The sequence below is a fragment of the Cydia pomonella genome, chromosome 19 (genome assembly GCF_033807575.1).
Source record: "Cydia pomonella isolate Wapato2018A chromosome 19, ilCydPomo1, whole genome shotgun sequence".
NCBI classification, from domain to species: domain Eukaryota; kingdom Metazoa; phylum Arthropoda; class Insecta; order Lepidoptera; family Tortricidae; genus Cydia; species Cydia pomonella.
In genome coordinates, this window is record NC_084721.1 from 1,646,204 (window position 1) to 1,671,939 (window position 25,736).

Sequence of the window (25,736 nt, forward strand, 5' to 3'; positions counted from 1 at the left end):
GCAATAAATAAATGACTAAATAAATTATTAACATGGTAAATGATCAAATACGTCACTATCATATATATAGTATAAATAAACGTATCTATGCTTAGAATTATTTTATATAAGAAAATCATTACTGTAGGTATTATTAATACAGCATGTAGGTATTAATATCTCTATTAGTATTTAGGAAAAATCTCAATAAGCAGTTTGAATGAAATGAGACTTGTAGTAGACCAATTCGGCTATACGAGTGGTAAACGAAGTGAAAGAGTCAACTATTAATAATCCTGACGCCCGTGACGCTATTGTACTTGGAAATCTGCGTATAATTCAAATTACTGCGCGTATTCTAGATGCAGTTTCGATTGGTTAATTAATCGTTAAGCTCTATAGGATTGTGCAAAGTGTAGGAAAGCTGACTCTGTAAAATATTTATAGCATAACGCAAGTTACGCAAGAAATAAGAGGAAGATGAACAACCAAATAAATATGTTGATGTTTCCTTACAGGGCGTCACGTCACATATACTAACCACACAGTAGGTATGTAACACCTTTATAACTGGTTTGTAACATTATTCTATGAACCGTCCACTGAAGACTCAGTTAGAAATACGGTACAGCTGGCCCAGTGGCGCAGCCGTACTTGGAAATGTACGTATGATTCCACTTACTGAGCCGCGCTCACATGATGCCATATTGCTTTCACGGTTTTGTTTCAATGCCCAAGCCGCTAAACATTAATAATCTTCAGCAAGCTAACCGCGCACGGTGCAGCCGGCCCCGTGACGCAGCCGTACTTTGAAATGTACGTACGATTCCACTTACTGAGCCGCGCTCACATGATGCCATATTGCTTTCACGGTTTTGTTTCAATGTCCAAGCCGTTAACCATCAATAATCTTCAGCACGCTAACCGCGCACGGCGCAGCTGGCCCCGTGACGCAGCCGTACTTGGAAATGTACGTACGATTCCACTTACTGAGTCGCGCTCACATGTCGTCATATTGCTTTCACGGTTTTGTTTCAATGTCCAAGCCGTTAAACATTAATAATCTTCAGCAAGCTAACCGCGCACGGTGCAGCCGGCCCCGTGACGCAGCCGTACTTTGAAATGTACGTACGATTCCACTTACTGAGCCGCGCTCACATGACGCCATATTGCTTTCACCTAATCCGCGCACGGATCCACTGTGTGACCGAGACAGCGTTAGGCACATGTTATAGAGATGTCCCGTTTGCACACCAGAGGGTATACCGCGAACTACAATCGAAGTTTTGCCTCTCTATCGCATATACTTATGAATTCACAAGTGCGACAGAGAAGCAAAACTTCGTTCACGGTTCGCGGTAGGCTTTTTGTGCGACGCGCGACTTTGCATCAGTGTGACCGAACCGTTAACCGTCAATAATGTTCGGCACGCTAACCGCGCACGGTGCAGCCGGCCCCGTGACGCAGCCGTACTTGGAAATGTACGTACGATTCCACTTACTGAGCCGCGCTCACATGACGCCATATTGCTTTCACGGTTTTGTTTCCATCGTGCCAAATACATTAATGTAATCGTTGAGTGCGGTTGTTTTAGTATGTATTCGTGTGACTGTTCATTATATTCATCATTAACTTATGAGTTCCTGCGATATTATTCGATTATTTCCTTTGAATATTTTTTTTTATACTACAACGGTGGCAAACAAGCATACGGCCTGCCTGATGGTAAGCAGTATCCGTAGCCTATGTACGCCTGCAACTCCAGAGGATGTTATGCAGTTGGAGTCTTTGTATGTTAATTTTTTTTATTTATTTAGTTGACTTGTTGTTTTTATATGCATTTTCACTAAGGCATTATCTACTTTTTTAAGGTTTCGTAACGCAAATGCCAAACACAGAAGGCTTAGTTTTTTTTTACTTTATTGAAAATTAAATAAAAAGCAAACTTAATGTATACCTATTCATCAAGACATGTTGTGTTGGTGTAATGCTTGTTTGGTGCCGAAAAGCACCATGTGAATTTTTCCACTTTGTCACATGTCTTAAAACTACTTTTTTTCTGATACATATGGCCCAATTCTAACTTTAAAATACGTCAAATATAAGGTTTAGATACGATATGGATCGAATGTGTCAGTTTCAAAAGTGACGTTTCTTCAAACAAAAATATTATGTAACATACATTTTCGATAATATTCTAAGTATTCAAATTTTAGTTTGTGCCTTGGATATCCATGAACTGAACAAATAATTAATATATTATGGCATGTTTTTTTCAAATATTTACTTGTACAACATGCAATGTCAACGCATTATCTGATATCAAGAAAAATAAACATGAAAACTTATTTTCGTTTCGTTCGAACATGCCATAAATAATATTAGATGTAAAACCTGACTTTTGACAAATAAGTCTGCATATTATTTTAAAAACACGACTAATTTTGTGAACTCCAAGTCGAGTAATTTGAAACGAACACGAATCATGTGTAAAGGTTAGAAACGAGTTTAATTTTAATGTCAAAGAACCATAATGTTTAAAATGTATTTTACAGAACTAGAAAACCATCATATTCTTAATACCACGACAAACAAGTATACTGTCCTCTACACTTTTAGGTTAGGTTACCGGCATAAGGTTCATCTTATTTATTTTTTGAATACATGCGTAATTTATTTTATATTAAACGGAAATCTGCATACGATGCAGCGAAGCTTAGAAATAAATTACAAGTGGAAAAAATCAACATCTCGGGTGAGACTTGAACTCGTGACACTGGATCACCAGCCCATGCTCTGCCATCTGAGCTACCGAGACTACACCGAGACAGCGAATACTTCCACCATTAAGGCCTTACACCAATAATTTTTGCTACCCCTCAGGAGGGTAGGTAAATTAGCTTTAACTAGTTTCCAGAAAGTGTATTGAATACTTCCGAAAGTATATGACTCACGTTTGAACGGCCCGGGTCGGGCTGAGGCATCGACATTGTTAAGTGTTAAGGAGTTTAACACTTAAGAACATTACTAGCCTGCAGTGGCAGCATGGTTCCATGTTTATCACTTGTCACTATGTCCGTCACTTTCGCGCTTACATACTTGTTAGAATGTGACAGGCATGGTGACAAATGATAAAGATCCGACCATCTTAGCCCTACTGAATATTTTTAAAAGCAGATTAGGAACGCTGTTGTTGCGGGAGTGCTTTTATTCCATTGATGAATTTATTAAATATTTTACTGACAGTTTTCATTTTAAAATAATTGAATAATAATTTGTAATTATTTCGTATTGATGTTTTGATAGTTTGTATGACATTTTGTAATTCATCTTTTACTATAGTTTATAGAATTGACGCATGTTAGATTAAGTATTAGGTATAGTCAATATTCAGACACAATTGTAATATTGTTAATGAATAAATAAATAATAATAATAACAATGTCGACCGGTCTGGCCTAGTGGGTGACACTAGTGACCCTGCCTATGAAGCCGATGGTCCCGGGTTCAAATCCTTATTCGAGCATTTATTTGTTGTGATGAATACAGATATTTGTTCCTGATTCATGGGTGTTTTCTATGTATTGAGATAATTTATAATTAAATATTATCTAGTTGTCTAGGTACCTACAACACAAGCCTTATTAAGCTTACTTACTGTGGGACTTAGTTAATTTAATTTTGTGTAATAATGTTCTATAATATGTATTAATTTATTTAATCAAAGGAAGTAAAGGAATGATTTACTATCGTCACAAGTGCGAATTTCAGTTATGTCACAACTATTATAATTCACTAATATTTTATTATTATATTATAATTCCCTTCAACATAAAAAAATAAAAATTATAAATTGTATTTAAAATGTTAATTCATAAGTAGCATGTAACACAACGCTTATTCCGTTGCGTGCTCGCAGCGAGTGGGAGTCGGTCCCAATAATCGGCTTATATACAATAATAGCCCGGCCGGCTTGACGCACACATGACCCCAGGGTCACATTCCATAATCCCTGATATTTGGTGGGTATCCTTTTAGACCAGACGAGTTCGGAGTTTTTGAGCTAGACACTATTATAGAAAAGTATTTAAATTATGTGCCAAAAACTGACCTAACCTAAAAACTAATGGCACAGCAAAAAACTAATGGTACAGCAAAATGGTATTATGCTAACAAAGCAGATTTTTTTAAAGGATTTATAGTTTTTCAAGGACGATTAACCCTTGTACCAGGTGGAAAATATGATTGTGAATGAATCTATTATTTATTTATTTAATCTTTATTGCACAATACATGAAGGTACAAATGGCGGACTTAATGCCTTAAGGCATTCTCTACCAGTCAACCAATAGGTTAAACCAGAAAGATTAAGTAGGTGCAGTGTCTTTTAAAGTAAATGAATTTGTAACCGAGACTATATATGAATATAAACTATATATTGATAAATTGTGAAGCAATATGGAATAATTTTGCATCTATAACATTTTTTTCTTATTTTTGGGGATATCTTTGTATGACTAAAACAAGTATTTTTAAGCAAATAGAGCCTGGGGTCAATAATACTTCACTTTGTGCGGAGAGGGTTAAAAATATAAAAAAATATGGCAGTGTATAGAAGACAGATAATATTTAGAAACAACCAATATAGGTGTCTCGTGTCTCCACTGGCTTGACGAACCCAGGCTCCCAACATACCTACTTTTTTCCGCTTACTTTCTTTTATTGCAAGAAACATTGAACAAATTATAGCGAATCAAACTACTTTTCTTAATTTAAGTTAGTATGCCAATAGCTAATCAAATAAAATAAGCAGGGGTCGGACAAAAAGTGCGCATGACGTCAAACCACTTATAGGATGATTTCAAATAGTATTTTTGATTTTCATAAACAATTATCACTTATCATTTATCAACCTCTTTATTAAACGATATCGCCACTGAAATGAGTATGTACGTTTTTGACTGACACATTGTCAATCAGATGAACAATAAATTGACTTCGTTATTGTTTAGCTATTGTATCTTCACGATTATATTTAGCTAAAATTTATATTTACTAATGTATAAGAAAACGCTCTAAAATGTCATCTTTACTCGAATATTGTGGCAATTTTCCGTTTTTAGAGGTACGTGACAAACACGTATACTGCTCTTGCTGTAATCAAGATGTACCAACGAAGGTAAGCAATATTAAAAGACATTTGGAGACAGCCAAACATGACGGAAACGTAGAAAAAAAGGGCAAAGTGAATTTAATATGAACCTTACAAATTTTATGATAGCAGCAAATATACCCTGGGTGCAACTACAAAATGAAAACTTCCGTAATTTCATAAAAAAATGCATAAATGTATTATTAATTCCATGGATTTATTTACGATTATTTTGTTACTTCATTAATACTAATTTGTTACTACATGTCACACGGAAGTTTAAATACAAACTCAAACATCATCCTGTGTGCAAGATTACGTCATTTTTACGTCATCCGCACTTTTTGTCCGACCCCTGAAAATAAGTAATATGCAAAAAGACATCAACAAATTTTCTTTAATTTTTTTTAAAAGAAAAAACAGTGATATAGAGTCAGACTAAGACAAGATGGTAGCGATATTGATAGCCCAGAGCCCCAGACGGTGCAAGTGTCAAGTAAACGTCATAATCTCATAGAAGAATGACGTTTAAAATAACCCGTGCACCATCTGGGCTATCAAAATCGCTGCAAACTTATCTTGGTTTGACTTTATATATGTTACTAGCATTGGATCACAAAAAAACCAAGCCAAAAAAAAAATAAAAAAAAAACGATTTTGATGAAACATATCTCCAAGAATAGCCTGCTTTCAAATAAAAAAAACCACATCCAAACCCGTTAAAGTGCTACGGTGCCAGATACAGACACACATAAACTCACATAGCAGTCAAACCTATAACACTCCTCTTTTTGCATCGGGGTTTAAAATGTCCTATTTGAGAGAAAAACTAAATACGTTCTATGAAAGCTTTTCATTGAAAGAAAATAAGCAATTACACGTGAATTAAACCAAAGAGTTGAAAAGCAATCGAAACGCTAAGATAATCAACGCCAATAATAACTAAGCAATTATAACTCTCACAAATACTCCATTATCAAACGTCTGCACCCGTTCCCATCCGGATTATTACCCGGATTACCGGATCCTACCCGCCGGATACGGGGATTTGCCCGGATCGGCCGGTGGAAATGATATAAGGTACGGTTGTACGTACAATGTTTTTTCGTTATGCTACTTGGATTCGCGCTGGATTTAGTTGTGTTATTGTATGATACGAAGTTGTGGTTTTAGAGAATGCGACTTGTACGAATATGATAGTCATATTTGTCTACGAATAACATAATAATGACAGCGTCCGGCATTAATCCCTGAGACTTCTTTCTGTCATCGTCGACATGGCACACTCTGAGCGAGCGGGATATTGCTATAATACGCGCATAGCGTTGTCTCTCTCAAACTTCGGAGGGACGAGCGAATCGGATGCACTGTGACATGCGTCTTAGATAGTAGGCAGTCCTCAACTGTGTGTTTCTTCAGAAACTTCCTGCTTCGCACGGCTAAACTGTGGAATGAACTGTCGCCTGCAGTATTTCTAGACCGATACGACCTTCAAACATTCCTCTCGTCTTAACCCCTCTGGTGTTGCAGATATCCATGGGCGATGGTAACTGCTTATCATCAGGCAATTGGTCTGCTTGTTAGCGTCCTATATCACAAAAAACAATTAGGGTTCATACATGTATACTCATTCACCACCATCATCTTTATATTTAAACTACCAAGGCATCATGGAACCAAGGATTTATCGACGCGGCGACAAGCTAATGCAGCGTCGCGACTGACTGATACCGCGCGATATGATAGCTGACGCGTAAGTGCAATCGCTTGTACCGATACCATGGGACTCCTACGCTGCTCCGGACGAGAGATGTACATTATTTTTTCCGCTGGGGACTAAGGTATATCCTTGGTTTCCTTGGGGATTAGGATTGACGGATTTGGAGGTTAATTTTAATAGAATTTAAAATATGGAAAGCAAGCGCGAACGCTGTTGTCATGTCAAACTAGCAGACGCATCGTCTAATGGTAAGCGATTACCGTTGTCCATGGACACCTGCAACATCAGAAGCAAATTATTTCTGGAATAAACCATTTTTATTTCATTTCATTCCACAGTTTAGCTGTGCGTGGCAGGAAGTTTCTGGAGAAACGCACAGTTGAGGACTGCCAATCATCCTGAACTGCCTTAGCAGGGATTATAGTTATAGCCAATACAAGGTGACTATTGTCATTTAATTAATTAACCGTGAATTCCAATGTATCAATAAATATTAAAAGAGAGAAATAACAGTAACAAGAAAGTCTGGGTCGTTTAATTTTCAGTGTCAATGATCAACTATTGTCACCTTAACTACCGGAAATTTGTAACCCTTTTTGAGCTTTGGAGATATTTTTAACAGTTAAAATTTCAAAAAATCTATCTAACCCTCAAGCGGATTCCCAGCCCTTCAAAAGACACACGTGTAATTGAAGTGCTCCCTGGCACGATGTTTTCCCGCCCGTTTTTCACAAAACAAACTAGGGGAGTGGAAAATAAGAAGAAAATCCCGGAAAATTCGGCAATAGTTCCCTTAGCGTACCAGGGCCTCATGCGGGGGCTGGAGGCTAATGATCCCGCCAAATCCCGCCAATATGGAGTGCGGAAAATACCTGGAAAATGGGAATGTTATTTCCCGGCGTTAGCGGGAAATGTATTGGGTGTAACGGAGTCAGGCGTGCCTGTGTCTACAGCTCGGGTTCTGTCATCGAGCGATGCGCTGTGCAATGTTTCTTGTTAATTAAGACACGAACCCGCCGCTAAAAAGCCGGCTCATATACTCATACAATCGAACTTACGCTCTAATTTTAAAACATCTTTTAAATTACATGTTTTCGTCGTAACTTTCATATTCTGTCTCTCCTATATTCTATTCTTTTCCTTCCAGCAACTCCCCGCTATCTCAAGGAGCGTTTTAACTATCTAAATTCTGTGAGGCTGTCGCGCAGCCTGCTTCTCTCCGTCCCATCTTCTTCTACAAAATTTTACAACACTTCATTTACTTTTCAAGCTGTCCGACTCTGGAACTCCTTACCCGTTGGCATTAGATGCGCTCAATCTCTTGCTGTGTTTAAAAAATCACTCAAAGAACATTATTTATCTCTCCCTTAGTGTTTATATAGTACATAGTTATTTTTACTCTGTGGCTGACATGCTGCTGTCATATTTAGCTATGTTTCGGTTAATTTTATATATATTTATATGTATGTTTATGTATGTCTATTTGTGTTCCTTATATGTGTATGTTTATTCACTGTAATTGTGTGTGTGAATGTAGGCTTCATAACGGTTTAGCAACACCTACTTTTTCGATTAACTTCTCTATTTCCGCTACCCAAAGGTTGTCTGGAAGAGATCGCTTTTTAGCGATAAGACCGCCTGTTGTCTGCCTCTAAATTTAATCAATGGTTTATTTTTCTTGTATATTTTTACTGAGGTGTGCCAATAAAGAGTATTCTATCTATCTATCTATCTATCTATCTATCTATCTATCTATCTATCTATTACATGAAACTTGGAATGAATATTTATATCTCAAGCGCCGCCTAAAGCACTGGCTTATGAAGCGCCCGTTCTATCATTACGATGAATGTTTTATTTTATGTATAAAGGCAGTTAGCCTATATACATCAATTTAGGTGTAATTTTATATTTATTTTTCTGTATAATTGAAGATATATTGTTGAAATAATGATAATAATAAGTAATATAAACTAACTAAATTAAACCTAATAAAATAAGAAAAAAGAAACGGAAGTATATACATATTTAAATATATTACTATTATTACGTGTTATAATGTTATAATTATGGTTGTATAATTGTAATTTTTTTTTTTCATATTGTGATCAAGTTTAACTTATTCATGTTACAATATTGGCTTTATGAAATAAAAAAGTATGACTATGTCTGGGACTAAAATAAATAAAAAGTCATTTATTGTCGCAAAAAATAAATAAATAGTACATACAGCAAGCAGCAGCAAACATGATTGACTAATCGTTTTGACTGAGCAACTTGATTCGACTAAGCAACTTGTTTTCCTTTTGTTATAGAAAGAAAATAGTGCGAATAATGATTTTATATGTAAAACTGCTACTCGCTGTAATTAATTACGTAAAGCTGTAATTAATTGCTGTAACCTAAAAAAACTACGCAAAGTAACTACTGGTACAGACTTTTAAATCATATTAACGCCTTTTTATCGCCACAGAGTCTTTTGATGTGGTCCCATCTGGCCAGGATTCGTCGTAAGGGCTGACCACACACGACCGTTTACGATCCCTAACAGTTTTACAACGCACAAACAAACACACAATTCCAAGCATCGCTGTAACGCACGAATCAAAGCCCCGCGCTCATGAGTTCCTAGTACTCTTTTACTAGTAACTCGGTTTTTTATCTCGGTTAATTGCTTTTCTTTTATAAGCGCTCAAATTACCCGTATTTCCACTAATTTAAACACAAAGCTTTTATTAAAAACCGCAAATAACAATCCTCGGTTAACTTAACGAGTTGTCTCAATACAAAGCACAGTGATTTACATTTAAAAACGTCATAAAACGAAAATGGCATTCGCATTCCGGAGTTGAACATGAAAATTTTCTATTTCAGTGGACAAAAGGGTTGAAATTAACGCTCTTATTGTTCGAGACCTCGATTACTTCGTTATATTCCAAAACGGAATTTTACGAGATGTTCGTCTTGGGCGGACAGAAATAGTTCTCTATGAATAGACAATAAATATTATTTTACGACTTAGTTGTTCGCAATTAAAGGTAAAGTAATCTGAAATAATTTCAGTAAGAAATGCGGCTGCTATTAATCTTAATAAGGGCTTAGCCCTCCTCCGCATGTCAAAGCTAAGACCAAGAGGTCATTCTGTGAGCGCATTGTTTCCCTAAAGGTAATTAGACTTATTAGGAAACCTCTTTCTGTAAAAACATTGTTTTGTACAAAGCTGTTGTTTGCTATTGGAAGATTTAAAAGTGATTTCTTTCTGACTTTTCGATTCCAAATTATTGTAATCAATATTGCCCAGATACTGCTAGAGAGTCTAGAGACGATAAGCGGGCCCTGGTTTCATGTCACGCTAAAATGAAGAAAATAATTGTATTTTTAATGATGGTAGGCCAACGAGAAGCAATTGCCTTTGTCCACGAACAGCTGCAATACAAGAAGGTGCGTTGCTGACCTTTAAGATTAGATTACGCACTTTCCTTGTAGGTTTGGTCGTATTGGTCCGGAAATACCCCGGGCGACAGTTCATTCCACAGTTTAGATGCGCATTAGTAAACTTCTTTCTAAATTGTCATCTGATATTTTCCCCAAAACTGTAGCCGTAACACGTAACCAATTAAAAATAACCGAATTATTTTAGGACGCGCTTGTATCTCACGACAAAGGAACGATGTGCGGGTTCTAGGAACCCGGCTCAGTCGTACATCCTTTGATATCGCAGCAATAATAAATAGAACTCCGTTAGATGCTTCCGCCCTGGTACTTGCTTTGAAACAATGGTGCTATAGAAAACAAATATATGTTCATCTAGTTAAATGTTTCTTTCTGGGAAAATCTTTTAAAATGGTGGTAAAGATCGATCAAAAGGTTAGCTCAAAATCTTCGAGCTGAACGTACTAAATATACTATAGACTAGTCTGTCAAGCTATTTCCGTCAGTAGATAAAACCGGCAAATTAAATTAAATAAAAATTTGCGTTTTTTTCTACTGACAAACTTGTTTGACCGGCTATATTTAGATATGGTTAAGTTTGGCTTTTAAATTGAGAATATTTTCATAGACATAGTAGCTGCTGTTGTATTAATCATTATTAATTCGAGAAAACATAAATTAACTGTAGAGATTAGAGCCGATTTTTCAGTCCCCAGTTAAACAGACGGATGGGATTTATTTCATTGATAACACGATTATCATGTGTCATTCTCATAACTCAATTCGTTGGAATAAATATCGGACGAGTTAAATACTTAATATACTTGGCCCATATTATATTCTAACCAAGTGTTCTCGCCGCTCATATTTGTCTGGTGGCCTAGCCAAGATGACAATCTTACATCGACAAACGCCGAATAGAAAAAATGTATTGAAATGACAGATACTTCGGAAAGTCACGTGTCTATTCCCATACATTTAAGTTTCGAATGGCTTTTCTTATCAACGATTGGCATCTTGGCTAGACCCCCATGGAATCTCATTTAGAAGTTATTAATAAAGAGTTAATAAACAAAGTTTACAAAGAAAGTCATCTCTCCAGAAAACTAGAAAATCGTCTGTGACATGTTTTGCCTCAGGGCAACATTTTCCCAGTTTCAAAGGCGTAATAAAAGTTTTAAAAATGTCATCAGTAGACGTTTCTCGTCAAAAATCCAAGGTGTGACGATAAACAGACAACAGTCAAGACCACATCAAAGAGATCTCGCTTACTCTGAATCTGTGGACACTCCGTGTGATCGCAAGACAGGTGTCATTACTGTTTCAGATCCTCACTTCAACAAACTGGACGTCTATTCGTATTGTCATGAGCAACTGACATGAAAATGACAGGCCGTCACTACGGCAAGTAGAGGTAATGAGGAACAAAAGCTTGAAAACCTTATTTAAATCATATTTACCGTCCGACCGATATTTGACGACCAGTCTGGCCTAGCCGGTAGTGACCCTGTGTATGCAGCCGATGATCCTCGAATGCCGGTAAGGACAATTATTTGTGCGATGAGCACATATATTTGTTCCCGAGTCATGGGTGCTTTCTATGTATTTAAGTATTAATATAATATGATATACATAGTTGTCTGAGTACCCACAACACAAGCCTTTTTGAGCCAACTCTGGGGTTTGGTCAATTTGTATAAAAATGTCCTATAAGTAATATTTATTAGTTACCTACTCGAAATTTTGATCATTTATCGACTATATATGTCAAATAAATTATGATGCTTTTCACGACATGTCTACGAGTAATATAGTTGTAGTTATAGTAGAAAGTAGTATCATAATAGGTACAGATAAACATTTTGAGGGTATGCCAAATGGCATTGAAAGCTAATGTTAAATATGTAAGTAAAGATGAAAGACGTAACAACTAAACAGATGCCACTGTTTTGATTACTAAAGCTAAGCAAGAAAAATGGTTAATCTAAATCTTAATGAAACGTGCCATTCCCAACGTTGATGAATCGCCGCTGAAACGGGGGAGGTGCTGGCAATTACTCCGCACGCGAGCTGCAGGGAGAACAAATAAATAGCTAGTGCAAGGAATTAAATGAATGTGCAAGGAGATACCGATGTAGTTACAGTTTTTTATTGAGAGGAAATTGTGGCCTACGAGATGTCAAAGAGATGGACAGCAGAGCACAATTTGACTATATTGCCAAATGATAGCGGGTTTCTCGCATAGGAATAGTTGAAGAAGAGAAAGTGCAAGAACTTTTGACCGCCCTGAACTATGTCTCGCTTTCAACTGTCGCCCAAGGTGTTTGCGGACTGATACGACGTTCAAACTTTCATGAAAAGAGCGTATTTCCATCTTTAAGGTTGGTCTTCACTTGCAATCACTCTGGTGGTGCTGAGGGGTTGCAGGTGTCCACGGGCATCGGTAATTGCTTACTATCGGGTGATTAATCTACTCGTTTGCCTTCCTATATCATAAATACAGTTAAAGCTGCCGGTAACCCACAACGATCATGAACCAAAAGTTTGTCAAGTCAAGAGTTGGATAAAAATACGAGTAGGTATACTCCCATTTAATTTATTAATTTGACACTTGGCTTGGTCATACCCAATCGATTCAGTTTCGCTACGCAGATCGATTGCCGAAACGATATCTAGGTAAGGTACAAACTTCTTGGCATTGCAGTGGCTCGTTCAAACTCCAGAACTTTCTATCAAAAGCCAAAGCACGCGGAAGCCATGATCGACTGGCCTCTTTCATTCCAATTGCAAACTTATCTCTGCTAGTAACCGGAGGTCATAACCGGCGAGAAGGTTAATAAAGACGGTTCGCAGTCCAGGCTAAAACGCAGGGCGTGCCTCCACGCCCCGCCGGCTTTTACACTACGACTGACTTTACTGCGCACTTTACGACCGGCCGACGTCTTTTTTGGTGTCTCGAACTGTTTAAAATTAGTTTTGCACATGATTATTGCTGAGAGTATGTGCGAAGATGGTTTGTTGGTGGATTTGGGAGCGTTGCTCTGGGTCTGGGTCGGGGTAGCTATTTTCTCAACTGACTAAAGTAATAAATCTACTTTAAGTTTTGGTAATCATAAAACAAAGATTCACTGAAACAGATGTTTTTAGTTAAAACTGTAGATAAAGAAATAATGTGAAATTTAAGGTTTTTAATCATATAATTTTGATAAGTAATTATTTCAGTATCATAGGGCGACTAGACCTTGACAAGACCCTTCAGATCTCTCTAAGGGTTGCAAAAGTGCGAAAATCCAAGATAAATTACTATCCAAGTGGAGTTAATAGAAGAATAATGAAACAATTATGCCTTGCGTGCCACGTAGGTGAGGTCCCACGGCACCCCACGGTACCAGGGGTGCATAAGAAAAAAAGACCCCAAAATTATTTTGATAGACACTTCGCGTGTGATCACCAATTATTTCATGCGCGCTGGTAATTCGAATTTAGCACATTATCGGTGCGTTACGATTATTTTCGAATTTCGAAATAACAATGGGAAGATCGTGTTCGCACCTTTTTTGTTGTTTTAATACGCCATTAAAATGTAGTTTCGCTGCCATATGTTAGGGTGTTTAGATAGTGCCATGCTGTTCTGACAGACCTTTTATGGACAGGTGGTATTTGAAGCAAACTTTCAGTTATTAAATTCCCTCAAAAACATTTTTTTTTAAATCATCTAGCTTATCTACCTACGCGCACCATATTCTAAATTTTCAAAAACTTTGTACTCCTATATCATTCAACTAGGATTAGGGTTTGCACGGCGGATCTGAAATGTATGGTAAGACCCAAGATCCGGATCCAGGGCCGCATAATTTCACACATTTTAGATCCGAATTGCAAACCCTAACTGGGACTTTATTAGTTAGAATCTAGTAGGTACCTACACCATACTAATAAACTTTGGTAGACTAATTTATATGATTTTAGGTTTAGAGTAAGTATAAATAAAATGTATGTACGAGTATCAACGAACCTGCCCGTGCATACATATACATGGATGAATGAATACAGATTCACTCAAGTTACTGATAACTTTATTGTTACTAACTGATAACTTTGTTTTCCGCTTACTGCTCCTACACTGGCTACTTTAGATTAAAACATATTATTATTAAGGTAGGGCACTCAAGGTCTATTAACACATTGCTTATTATTACATTATTTTTTGTATAAGACTGTTAGTTGCCTAAATAAATTAAAAAAAAAAAAATGTTGTCTACCTAGACTTTGGTACAGATATGCAAGTTGCGAAAAGTTTCCAAAAAGTAGGAAAAGATCTCAGAAATTTCACCAACGAAGAAAACTTTCCCATACAAAAAAATTCCGAAAATTTTTCATGTCGAATTTTTTCAATTTTGTAAACTAAAGGCACCTTGGATAATTCTGTATGAAAAGTACTTTTATCAAGAGTGTTGAGTAAATGCAGCGTCTGATCTCGACATCCGGTGCTATCTAATCTATGGTCAGTGTTTGTGGAGGATCTATGGAGATTATACGTGACGTTGCTTGTTCAACGTGTGATAATGATAAATAACATCTTCATTTTTCTTAGTCCAAGCTAACTTTGCACGATCTTCACAATGTCAAAAGGGAGTTATTCTGAGGCCTATTGTATTTAAAGTCGTACACTACATTTCTTTCAGAATTTCTACGTAATTTCTACTCATCCACGAGCCTTTTAGATCATATATATCGTGTCATTCATGACAACGCATGCCTTGAATCGTATTGACATGTTTTTAAAGGTTAGATTTGAGCAATCTGCTCGTCATCGTGGATGACACGAACTATAGGAGAAATAAAGTGTCTTTTAATTTTATATTTTTTTCGTTCTTTTCATTACGTTACCGTCAAACGAAGTCTATGAAAATGGTAAAGGAAAGGAAATAACAATCTTGGGACGCTTGTTTTTACCTATTAGGATCGAACGAGCTCGTGGTTCTGAGTAGAACTTATATAAACATTCCAATTTAAAAAATAAGTTCTGGCAAAAAAAAATTTGGTACAAGCGTTTATCGCTCACTGTACTGTTCTTTCGACGCGCAACTAATACTGTTATATAATATGATCCATCCATATACCTAGTTTTAGTTATTAAGTTGCTACTCACATATTTGTTTACCTTTCCCAATAGTTTTGTACTTTGAAATCATAATTAGTTTCTTAAATACTTTATTTACACTTCTCATCAATAATTGTAAACATCCTCATGTCTTAATGTGTTATTTGTCATTAGTGTTAACTTATCTCAAATGGTCCTGAGACCATAATGTGTTTATTATTCTCATGTTTATCCTAATATCCTAATGAGACTTGTCTCCCTTATAAGCAGTACTACGTCCCGAATTAAATCAGTCTAGTTTGAACCGTCAAACTGTGTTTTACTCCACCCCACATAACAATTTTGGCGCAGTCGGTAGGATACATTAACCGCGTCACACCGCCGTTAAGCAGACGAGCTCAACGCCTGGGCTAAGGACAAAATCGCCACCAGCCTAGACGGTGCCTACAGGGCTTCAAACAGCTCGCCGAACAACGCTCCGTGATGCAAATTTGGATCCCGTTACTGTGGTAAGTGGCCAAACACGTTTGCTCTGTTCCCACATCCTATATCTCCAGGCTACTATATATATCTTAAATCCGAAATCTCTTTATCTTGTGACATATATATTTAATCAAAAATGTCCCCAATCACTGAAACTATGGCCGCGCAAGCAGCAATTAAAGATACAATCAAACTAGAGACAACATCACCCACTACATCAAATGAGGCCAATTCGGAAACAATACCTTTAAACACACTCCTCCGGTTAATACCGGATTTCGACACAGCACAACCCGCGCAAGTTTATAGGTTCGTTCGCTCATGCGACTCCGCTTTTGAATTGGCAAACGCATCTCAACAACCAGTGATCCTCACATATACGTTAAATAGAATTTCTGGGCAGAATTCGTCAGATATATTTGCAAAAAGGTACCAAAGTTGGTCAGAGCTGAAAACATTCCTAATTCAAAAATTCTCACAAACGAAAACGTTGACACATCTTAACTTAGAGCTTCAATCATTATTCCAAAAACCGAATGAATCGGTCACCGATTACTTTCATAGAGTTGACTTATGCCGTAATAAAATCCTCGACAAATTAACCGCCGAAGTTTCTGACGCATCATTGATCGGCCGGAAGACCAGCACTGAGGAAACCGCCTTAAGCATATTTGTAAATGGTGTGAGCTCTAATCTGGGTTCGATGCTGAGGACAAAAGGTTTCACCACCTTGTCCGAGGCTGGTACATTCGCGATTCAAGAAGAAAAGATTCAAAACATGAATCACGCACGTCAGGTCCTATTTAGAACCCCAGCTTATAGTAGCACCATTCGTAGGCCAACGCCACCGATTAATCAGACTCAATCTTCACTTTCAACCGCACAACCAAACACATTTAGGCCAACAAAAACGTGTAATTATTGCAAAAAACCCGGTCACCTGATTTCTGAATGCAGAAAGAGAGCTTACAATAATAATATAAAAAATCATAATATAGAACGCCCTACTAATGCCCCTCTTCGCATCAATAATTTAAACTTACAAGCGGCCGAGGAAACGGGCTTTCACTCGGGAACCGCTTCGATATATTGCCCGAATACCCCGATGACTTCATCAAGACAAAACACAGCCCCGGAACTTTACGAAACCATGCAGAACCTACAACTACAATAGATAAAAATACATCTAGATCTTCAAAATTTCAGCAATCTCCAAATACTTTAAATGCCGAAGTTATGCGACCGCAAACAAACCCAGTCTATCGGAGACACCTGCGCGACGCATCCACACAAACTCCAGAACAATCTAATATCACAGAAAATCCATTTCCTAGATCCACTAAATCGCTAAATCAAGATCCAAAATCTATGACAATACAAAGTAAAGTCTCAGAGCCTCCTAAACCTATTGCATCGTCAAATCAAGCTTCAGAGTCTCCCAGATCTATAACGTTACAAAATCAAGTACTAGAGCTTCATAAATCCATCGACTTCCTGCTAACTCAATTCATCAATGTAACTGAATCTCTTTCGAAATCTTTATTACAACAAACTTCAAATGCAAACGATACCCCAGAAATAAGCGCGACAGCCTCTTTTAACCCTAATAATACGAACTCCGAGAATAATTCTAAGGAAACATCCCAAATCATTGCTAACTCTAAATCAATGGACAATCTATCGAATTTAAACCAAATCACGAATACCCCATTCAAAAGTGAAAAATCGTCTAAATCAAAACATCGTTCAAAATCACAGCGGAAATCAAAATCTAAGCAAAAGCCTAAAATTCCCCAGGAAGAATATACTATAAACACGTTAAACATACCCCCAGAAGATCTTAAACATTGTGTATTCCATGTTGACGGTGAACCCATAACCTTGTTAATAGATACTGGAGCAGCCATCTCAGTCATAAATAAAGATAAAATCGGCAACAATAAAATCGATACGTCTAGAATCGCCTCAATCATAGGTGTATCTAACACAAACTCCACCGTCCAAACTTACGGCATCTGTAACTTATCCCTAGATCAATTGCCCAAGTTCACATTCCACGTAGCTAACCTTAATATTCACGCTGATGGCATATTGGGTAATGACTTCATGTCCAAATTCAATGTCGATATCTCATATGAATCTAAAACCCTGCGAATACGCGACAGAACATACAAATTTCTTACTCTAAACGATTCTACAAATCCTCCTATCGACAACAATAAACAAACCCTCAGACAAAGATCAGAAACTGTTATCACTTGCCAAACTAAAGATATCTCAGACGGAACAGCAATCGTAGACAAACAATCCATTGACGATCACCTAACTCTTCCAAACGCGCTTGTTGTTATCAAAAATAATCATTTCTTAATAACGTGCGTAAATTCTAGCAATGAAGACAAAACTATATCTATTCCCACCATCCATGTAAACTCAATAAGCGACGTAGACTTCGATCAGTACCATCTCCATACATTTAACTGCGGTAATGATATAAACACTCGACCCCGAAAAGATATAAACGAACTTATTAGACAAGACCACCTTAATAACGAGGAAAAAGAATCTCTAAATAAAATCGTCACAGAATTTTCCGATATCTTTTATACTGAAGGTGAACCTTTGACGTTCACCAATCATACAAAACATTCCATACCCACTACCTCCGATACGCCCATTAATACGAAAACATACAGATTTCCACAAATTCACCAACAAGAAGTTAAGACCCAAGTGGATAAAATGCTAAATCAAAATATAATAAGACCTAGTACATCCCCTTGGAGCAGCCCCATCTGGGTTGTGCCTAAGAAATTAGACGCTTCCGGAAAACAAAAATGGCGTGTTGTCATCGATTACAGGAAGTTAAACGACATCACTATAGGAGATAGTTACCCACTGCCTAATATCACTGACATACTGGATAAATTAGGTCATTCAATCTACTTCACGACTTTAGATCTTGCATCCGGATTTCACCAAATAGAACTAGACCCAAAGGACATACCAAAAACCGCTTTTAATACACCATATGGACACTACGAATTCTTAAGAATGCCTTTTGGTTTAAAAAACGCACCTGCTACCTTCCAACGCGCAATGGATAGCGTTCTTTACGGCCTTCAAGGTGAACGGTGTTTCGTTTATCTAGACGATATCGTTATTTTTGCATCCAGTCTCCAAGAACACGAAGATAAACTAACCGAAGTTTTCAATCGTCTAAGAAAATGCAGCCTTAAAATCCAACCCGATAAATGCGAATTTCTGAGAAAAGAAGTGGCTTACTTAGGTCACATAATATCCAGCGAAGGAGTCAAGCCAAATCCTGAAAAGGTAAAATCTGTTCAAGATTTCCCAACTCCCAAATCATGCAAAGACATCAAGTCATTCCTAGGACTAGCAGGCTATTACCGTAGGTTCATAGCCAATTTCAGTAAACTTACGAAACCCATGACGAGCCTTTTAAAAAAGGACGTACCTTTTATTTGGGGACCTGATCAACAGAAAGCGTTCGATTCATGTAAAAACATTTTAACAACTACTCCTCTACTACAATACCCCGATTTTAGCAAAGAATTTATACTCACAACAGACGCTTCCATTCATGCCATCGGAGCTATCCTATCCCAAGGCGAAATAGGTAAGGATTTGCCTATAGCATACGCATCCCGTACTTTAAATAAAGCTGAAACGAACTACTCAACTATAGAACGAGAATTATTAGCAATAGTATGGGCAGTTAAACATTTCCGACCATACCTCTTTGGTAGGAAGTTCAAAATAGTCACTGACCACAAACCTCTCACTTGGTTATTTTCAATTAAAGATCCAGGATCCCGTCTCGTTCGATGGAGGCTCAAACTTGAGGAATTCGATTACGAAATTATATACAAAGCGGGGAAAATGAATACTAACGCAGATGCACTTTCCCGTCCACCAATTAACAACATAGGAATCAATGACTCCAAATCTATTTCAAATGACTTCTTACAAACACATTATGAACAATACGTATCACAAGGTTGCACACCAAATTCTCACTTGCTAAAAACAACTCCCGAAAGACTCTTAGACGCACGACACAAAAATATATTCATTCCAATTCCATGCAAAAACGCCGATCTCGATCATTTGTTCAATGAAGCTCTAGGTCTATGCCCACAAACTAGTACCTACCCTGATAAAAGTAAAAATATCTATGAAACCGATCATCTAATCTCAGAAACTAAACAAAATCTTTACTTTTGTTATACTAGACCTTCATACTACGACCCCTGGGATGCCGAAAGTTATTTCAAGTCTTTATTAGTATGTCTAGAAAAAAACCATCCCGAAACCCTGTTCGTCCCAGATCTAAAACATCACCAAACATGCAAACTACGAGGAAATCAACAGTCACATATCACCGCTTACCTGGCAGAGCTGTACAATTGTAATGTCACAATCTGTGAAAATAAGGTTGATTACCCCACATCTGAAGAAATACCACAAATCTTAAAAACATATCATAATGAACCACTTTTGGGACACCGAGGTATTACCGAAACTTGTAGAAAGATCCGCGAAAATTATTTTTGGCAAAACATGTCAGAAGACATTAAAAATTATATAAACTCATGCGAAATCTGTCAACGTAACAAAATCCAAAGACGAACTTTTAAGGCCCCCATGGTCATAACTTCCCAATCTTCAGAACCTTTCGAACGCGTGTCTATGGACTTAGTCTCATATTCCGATATTAGCGACAATCATAATAAATACATATTGACATTACAAGACGAACTGACTAGATACGTCCAAGCTTACCCCATTCCCGACAAAGAAGCCCTTACAGTTGCCAAATATCTTCTTCACTTTTGCCAACACTTTGGAGTACCCAAACGGTTCCATTCTGATCAGGGTACCGAATTCATGAACGGACTAATGAAACAATTAACAAAGTTTCTAGGTACAAGTCAGACATTCAATACAGCCTATCACCCCCAAACGAACGGTGCTCTTGAAAGATTCCATGGTACACTACGAGACCACATACGTATGTACCAAACGAGGAAGCAAAAGAATTGGGATCAAATAATTCCCATGGCAATAATTTGCCACAATACATCTGTCAATAACTCCACAGGATATACGCCCTACGAACTACTTTTCGGCTTCAAGCCACGCCCCTTTTATTCACTCAAAACAGTACCAGAATACTCAGCAGCCGACTATATAAAAGACCTTAACGAACGATTGAGAATAGCTCGTGATGTGGCAATCCAAAACGTCCAAAAAATGAAAGAAAGGGCCAAAGAGCGTTATGATGGTAGTATTAGGAACATAGCTAAGTTTGCGTTAGGCGACAAAGTCCTGGTAAAAGCACCTAATCCCAACAATTTGGATCCCAAATGGGAAGGACCTTGTGAAGTCATCAGAGTTGGATTCAATGAAAACTACCTGATTAGGAAATCCGGTAAGAATCAACTTGTCCATGCCAACCGACTCAGACCTTTTGATGTAAATATAAATAATCCTAAAAGCTAAAACCCCTTAGCCGTGTAGTGACCGGCTATGTCAAGAATAGTCCTAACGCGTCTCGCAAGCGTGTCGTAAAAGGCGACTAATCTAGGATAATTTTAGGTTAGGAAAACTCATCTAAATCTAGTACTATAATCAAAATCTAGTTTATAAATCTAAATAAATTTAAGTACGATAGTTTATAAATCAAAATCCATTGACAACTCTTATATTTTAAAACATATTGTCATTCCAGGGTCATCTGCCCGGCACTTGCACTACCTATTCCCCAAAATACCTCATCTCTATCTTATATTATGAATAATCCCTACTTTAGTTTTATTATATGCTCTATAATCAAATTAATATTATACATAGTTCTCTACAAATTATATAAGAAACTCAAAAAAATAATCAAATTACGTAGTACAAATAAATCTCATAATTCTAATCAAACCAATATACCCCTTTCAGGGCCTTCGCCTCGGCGAATGGAGCTACAGGTCAATTGACCGAACCACTCCCTTCCTACTCCGGTCTGTTCTTTAAAAACGAAGGCACGATCTACCTAAGCGACGAATCCTGGAAATTAGTTATCTACAGGGATCTTAGACCCCTTTTTATCGCAAAAGATTCGCTCGTTCGATTAGCAACCAAATTTCATTTCGTCTCTACCCAATATAATAATTTTACCCACATTGAAACCACGAAATCTTTTCTTAAACTAAACCTAGAAAAAATCGAAAACCGTTTAGCAGAATTAAATATGTACTTAGGAAAAAATTCAAGACAAAAACGCGAATTATTAGACGGCCTGAGCGTCGTCCTTAAATGGCTCATTGGTACACCTGATGCCAAAGACGCCATGCATTATGAAGATTGTATTAACCAACTCGAAAAACGTGAAACCGATCTTTCATCACTTATGCTCGAACAAACTCAAATAATTTCTTCGACTGTCAAAACCTTCAACGAATCAATTCTCAAAATCACTTATGATGAGTTAATCATTAACGAAAATATCGAACGCTTAAATAATTACCTTAACTCTTCTCAATCACTTCTGTTTAGTTTAAAAGCCAGCCAAGATGTGTCAGCTATTTCCCTTCAAATTTTAGAGTCAGTAGTAAACCTTGAAAACGAAATCAACGAATGCCTAACTAGTATCCTCTTTGCAAAGTCCAATACAATCCATCCGTCAATTATAACCTTGGAAAAACTTTATAAAGAACTCCTCTTATCGAATCATATTCGCACGAATAAACATCTAGTTTCCACCGTTAGCCCACAAAATATACACACAATCTTAGAATCTTCCTCTCTATCAGCATATGTATATTCAGATAAACTTGTATATATACTTACATTCCCTTTAATTCAGAATGATCCTCTCGACTTATACCATGTATACTCCATCCCTATAAAACATCCGAATTCCTCTCTTCATACCACTATCCTCCCTGAGCACGTGTACCTGGCTGCGAACCCCAGCGGCCAAACCTACGTGTCGACAAGCAGTTTAGAAACCTGCAAAACATACGCCAGCGAAAAACAAGTCTGCACCGGTCTCGTCGCCTACGACGCTACAGCTCGTCCCCTGTGTGAACTACAAATTCTCCAAATCGCGATTCCAACGGATGCATCCAGATCTTCAATAACTGCTTCGCAAATTCATCTCGACAACAGAGAACCCACGTCGCAATTCCCATGTCTACAATCTCAACTAGCTGCGTCACAGAAGATGAAGACGAAGACATCGAGCCTCAGCATTCTCAGCCAATCTCACCCGTTTCCATTGTTCCTGCGACTTCTAAAAGATCAGGCGCTAACGCCCAATCTTTATTCTAAGGGGGGAGGTGTTATATAATATGATCCATCCATATACCTAGTTTTAGTTATTAAGTTGCTACTCACATATTTGTTTACCTTTCCCAATAGTTTTGTACTTTGAAATCATAATTAGTTTCTTAAATACTTTATTTACACTTCTCATCAATAATTGTAAACATCCTCATGTCTTAATGTGTTATTTGTCATTAGTGTTAACTTATCTCAAATGGTCCTGAGACCATAATGTGTTTATTATTCTCATGTTTATCCTAATATCCTAATGAGACTTGTCTCCCTTATAAGCAGTACTACGTCCCGAATTAAATCAGTCTAGTTTGAACCGTCAAACTGTGTTTTACTCCACCCCACATAACAATACTCATCGAGAAAATTCTAAAAACCCCAAACACAATTAGGTTGCGTTGTTTCATCACAGAGTTCCCATGGCCACTATCTGTCCCCGTCATCAGATCAGCTCGATGGTACCATAATATTGCATTGTCCCTCGACTTACATATGTATGCAAAGTTTCAGCTCAAATGGAAATCGGGATGTGGCTCAAATTAAGCTTCCAAGATCTGACCCACACTATCCTACTAACAGGGCAAGTTAAATATAAGCTGTAATAATAAAAAGTGTAAGTGTAAAACTTTTAATAAAATAGCTAACACTGCTAACAGTACCCCTAGTGTAAATTTTATCGACATCATAACGTGACGAACGCGTTTGCGTTAAGTCTCATTTTGTATAGGATTTTGAGTTTCCAAAACGTCCCGCTTGGCGCGCTCTTTCTAAATCCAATACAAAATGAGACTAAACGCAAACGCGTACGTCACGTTTCAAAATCGAATTTAGTTACACTAGGGGTACAGTATGCGTTGGAAGCCCAACTCTAGATATTCGAATTTGAAGTTGAAGTGACAATATCAAAATGTTGATGTAATGATGGCTCTCAGATGTGTCAAATCGCCCATTACCACCAACAAGAACAACAACTCAACACCAAACAAAAAGCAGTGATGCGACACAACCGACACCTCCACACGAATAGGGTTACCATTAAAAAACGTGTAAATATCTTGACAAAAGTCCGGACATCACTTTGAAAATCCTGACTTTCCCTAGGCGGTCATATCTTCAAAAATCTGCCCCTTAAATCCCTTATTTCAGTTCATTTGTTGTATTCTCTATTTGTTAACTACTACCTTTCCTGTACACCTAAATACGCTGTAGGTAGTAGCGGAACCTTCTGTTAACTTGTTCAGTTAACAGCGCCAACGCCATCTATCGGACTTTTTTTTTAATACTACGTCGGTGGCAAACAAGCATACGGCCCGCTTGATGATAAGCAGTCTCCGTAGCCTATGTACGCCTGCAACTCCAGAGGAGTTACATGCGCTTTGCCGACCCTAAACTCTTTTCATACTTTATCGAACCCTAGATGGCTTATCGAGAATCGATATTATAGGCATCTAATAAGGGTACGTAGATCTATAGATATTCCATAGGTGGTGTAATCAAATTAATTCATTTAAGGTAGCTGATGTACTCATCTCACATTCCAAATATATACCATAAGAAGCACACGCAGTTTGTCTCCGAATCCCTCATAATCCTCCAACCTCCGCCCACGTCCAACATCTTCCCTCTCTGCTCAACTCCAAACAGCTAGCTTCTAGTGCTTAGTTAAGGTTTCTAAAACAACTTTGACACTCGTTAAGTCCCCCTGCAATCCCGACAAAGGACCAAAAATCCTGACAAGTCAGGGAACACCTCGATGGCAACCCTATACACGAGTCCGTCTCGACATCAAGTGGTTGCATATTTACTCACACCACAGTCCACATTGTCACAGATTATTGCAGCCGTGTTTGGGTTACCATTGAGACTGGAGTGTTTTAAACAAACACCATTGAAGAACTCTCGGCTGCTGCCTTAGTAAATAAAGTTATTTAGTTAGAAAAATCTAATCTGTCGAGTGTTTTATCTCCGTATCCGGTAGAACACTTAGTTACTGAAATTTGTTGGTGTTTCTCACGGCTGCTTGGTTGTTTTAAATGTAGTGGTTTTATTTGTAAGAAACAACACTATTGCTATACCTATCACGTCACATAAAATATGTCGTTATTTTGTTCTCATAGTGTTGTGTTTCTGCCTGTGAGTAAGGTTGCCAGAGCTCAACGAGGGTGCGGAGTGTTAGGAGTTGCAGGCGTACATAGGCTACAGAGACTGGTTACCATCAGGCGGGTCGTTCGCCACCGACGCAGTATAAAAAAAGTTTAGTACATTAATTTATTAGTAAATGTAACATTTAATTAATAAAAATTCTGTATAAAAATATTCTATCGATTATTATTTTAATCAAGCGCAACTATAAGATACTTGAATTAATTGTCAGGAACCATATTTCGACTTGAGAGATTACAGGTTTAAATGTGCTATTTTTCTTTGTAACAGGACAACACTATTGCTAGAGATGTGTACTCGGGACGTTTTTAATATCGATAAACTGATATCACGAGGTTGGGAAATTTAAA

At 37.5% G+C, this 25,736-nt stretch overlaps 3 protein-coding genes across 4 annotated transcripts in view; 2 read left to right on the forward strand and 1 right to left on the reverse strand.

Moving 5' to 3' along the window:
- LOC133528251 (homeobox protein homothorax) overlaps positions 1-25,736 on the reverse strand; it is a 352,169-nt gene that overhangs the window by 189,499 nt on the left and 136,934 nt on the right. The window lies entirely within an intron of this gene.
- Positions 15,513-18,110, forward strand: LOC133528252 (uncharacterized). Its single transcript, XM_061865553.1, has one exon. The coding sequence runs from the start codon at positions 16,007-16,009 to the stop codon at positions 17,042-17,044; it is 1,038 nt and encodes a 345-aa protein (XP_061721537.1). The 5' UTR covers positions 15,513-16,006; the 3' UTR covers positions 17,045-18,110.
- On the forward strand, positions 21,148-23,236 carry LOC133528455 (uncharacterized). The gene is made up of 3 exons (XM_061865850.1): positions 21,148-21,325; positions 21,626-21,638; positions 21,844-23,236. Exons 1-3 carry the CDS (start codon positions 21,148-21,150, stop codon positions 23,234-23,236), a joined length of 1,584 nt encoding a protein of 527 aa, XP_061721834.1.

Coding starts and splice junctions, on each gene's coding strand:
- LOC133528455 (XM_061865850.1), top strand. CDS start 21,148: ATGAAAGAAAGGGCCAAAGAGCGTTATGATGGTAGTATTAGGAACATA.
- LOC133528252 (XM_061865553.1), top strand. CDS start 16,007: ATGTCCCCAATCACTGAAACTATGGCCGCGCAAGCAGCAATTAAAGAT.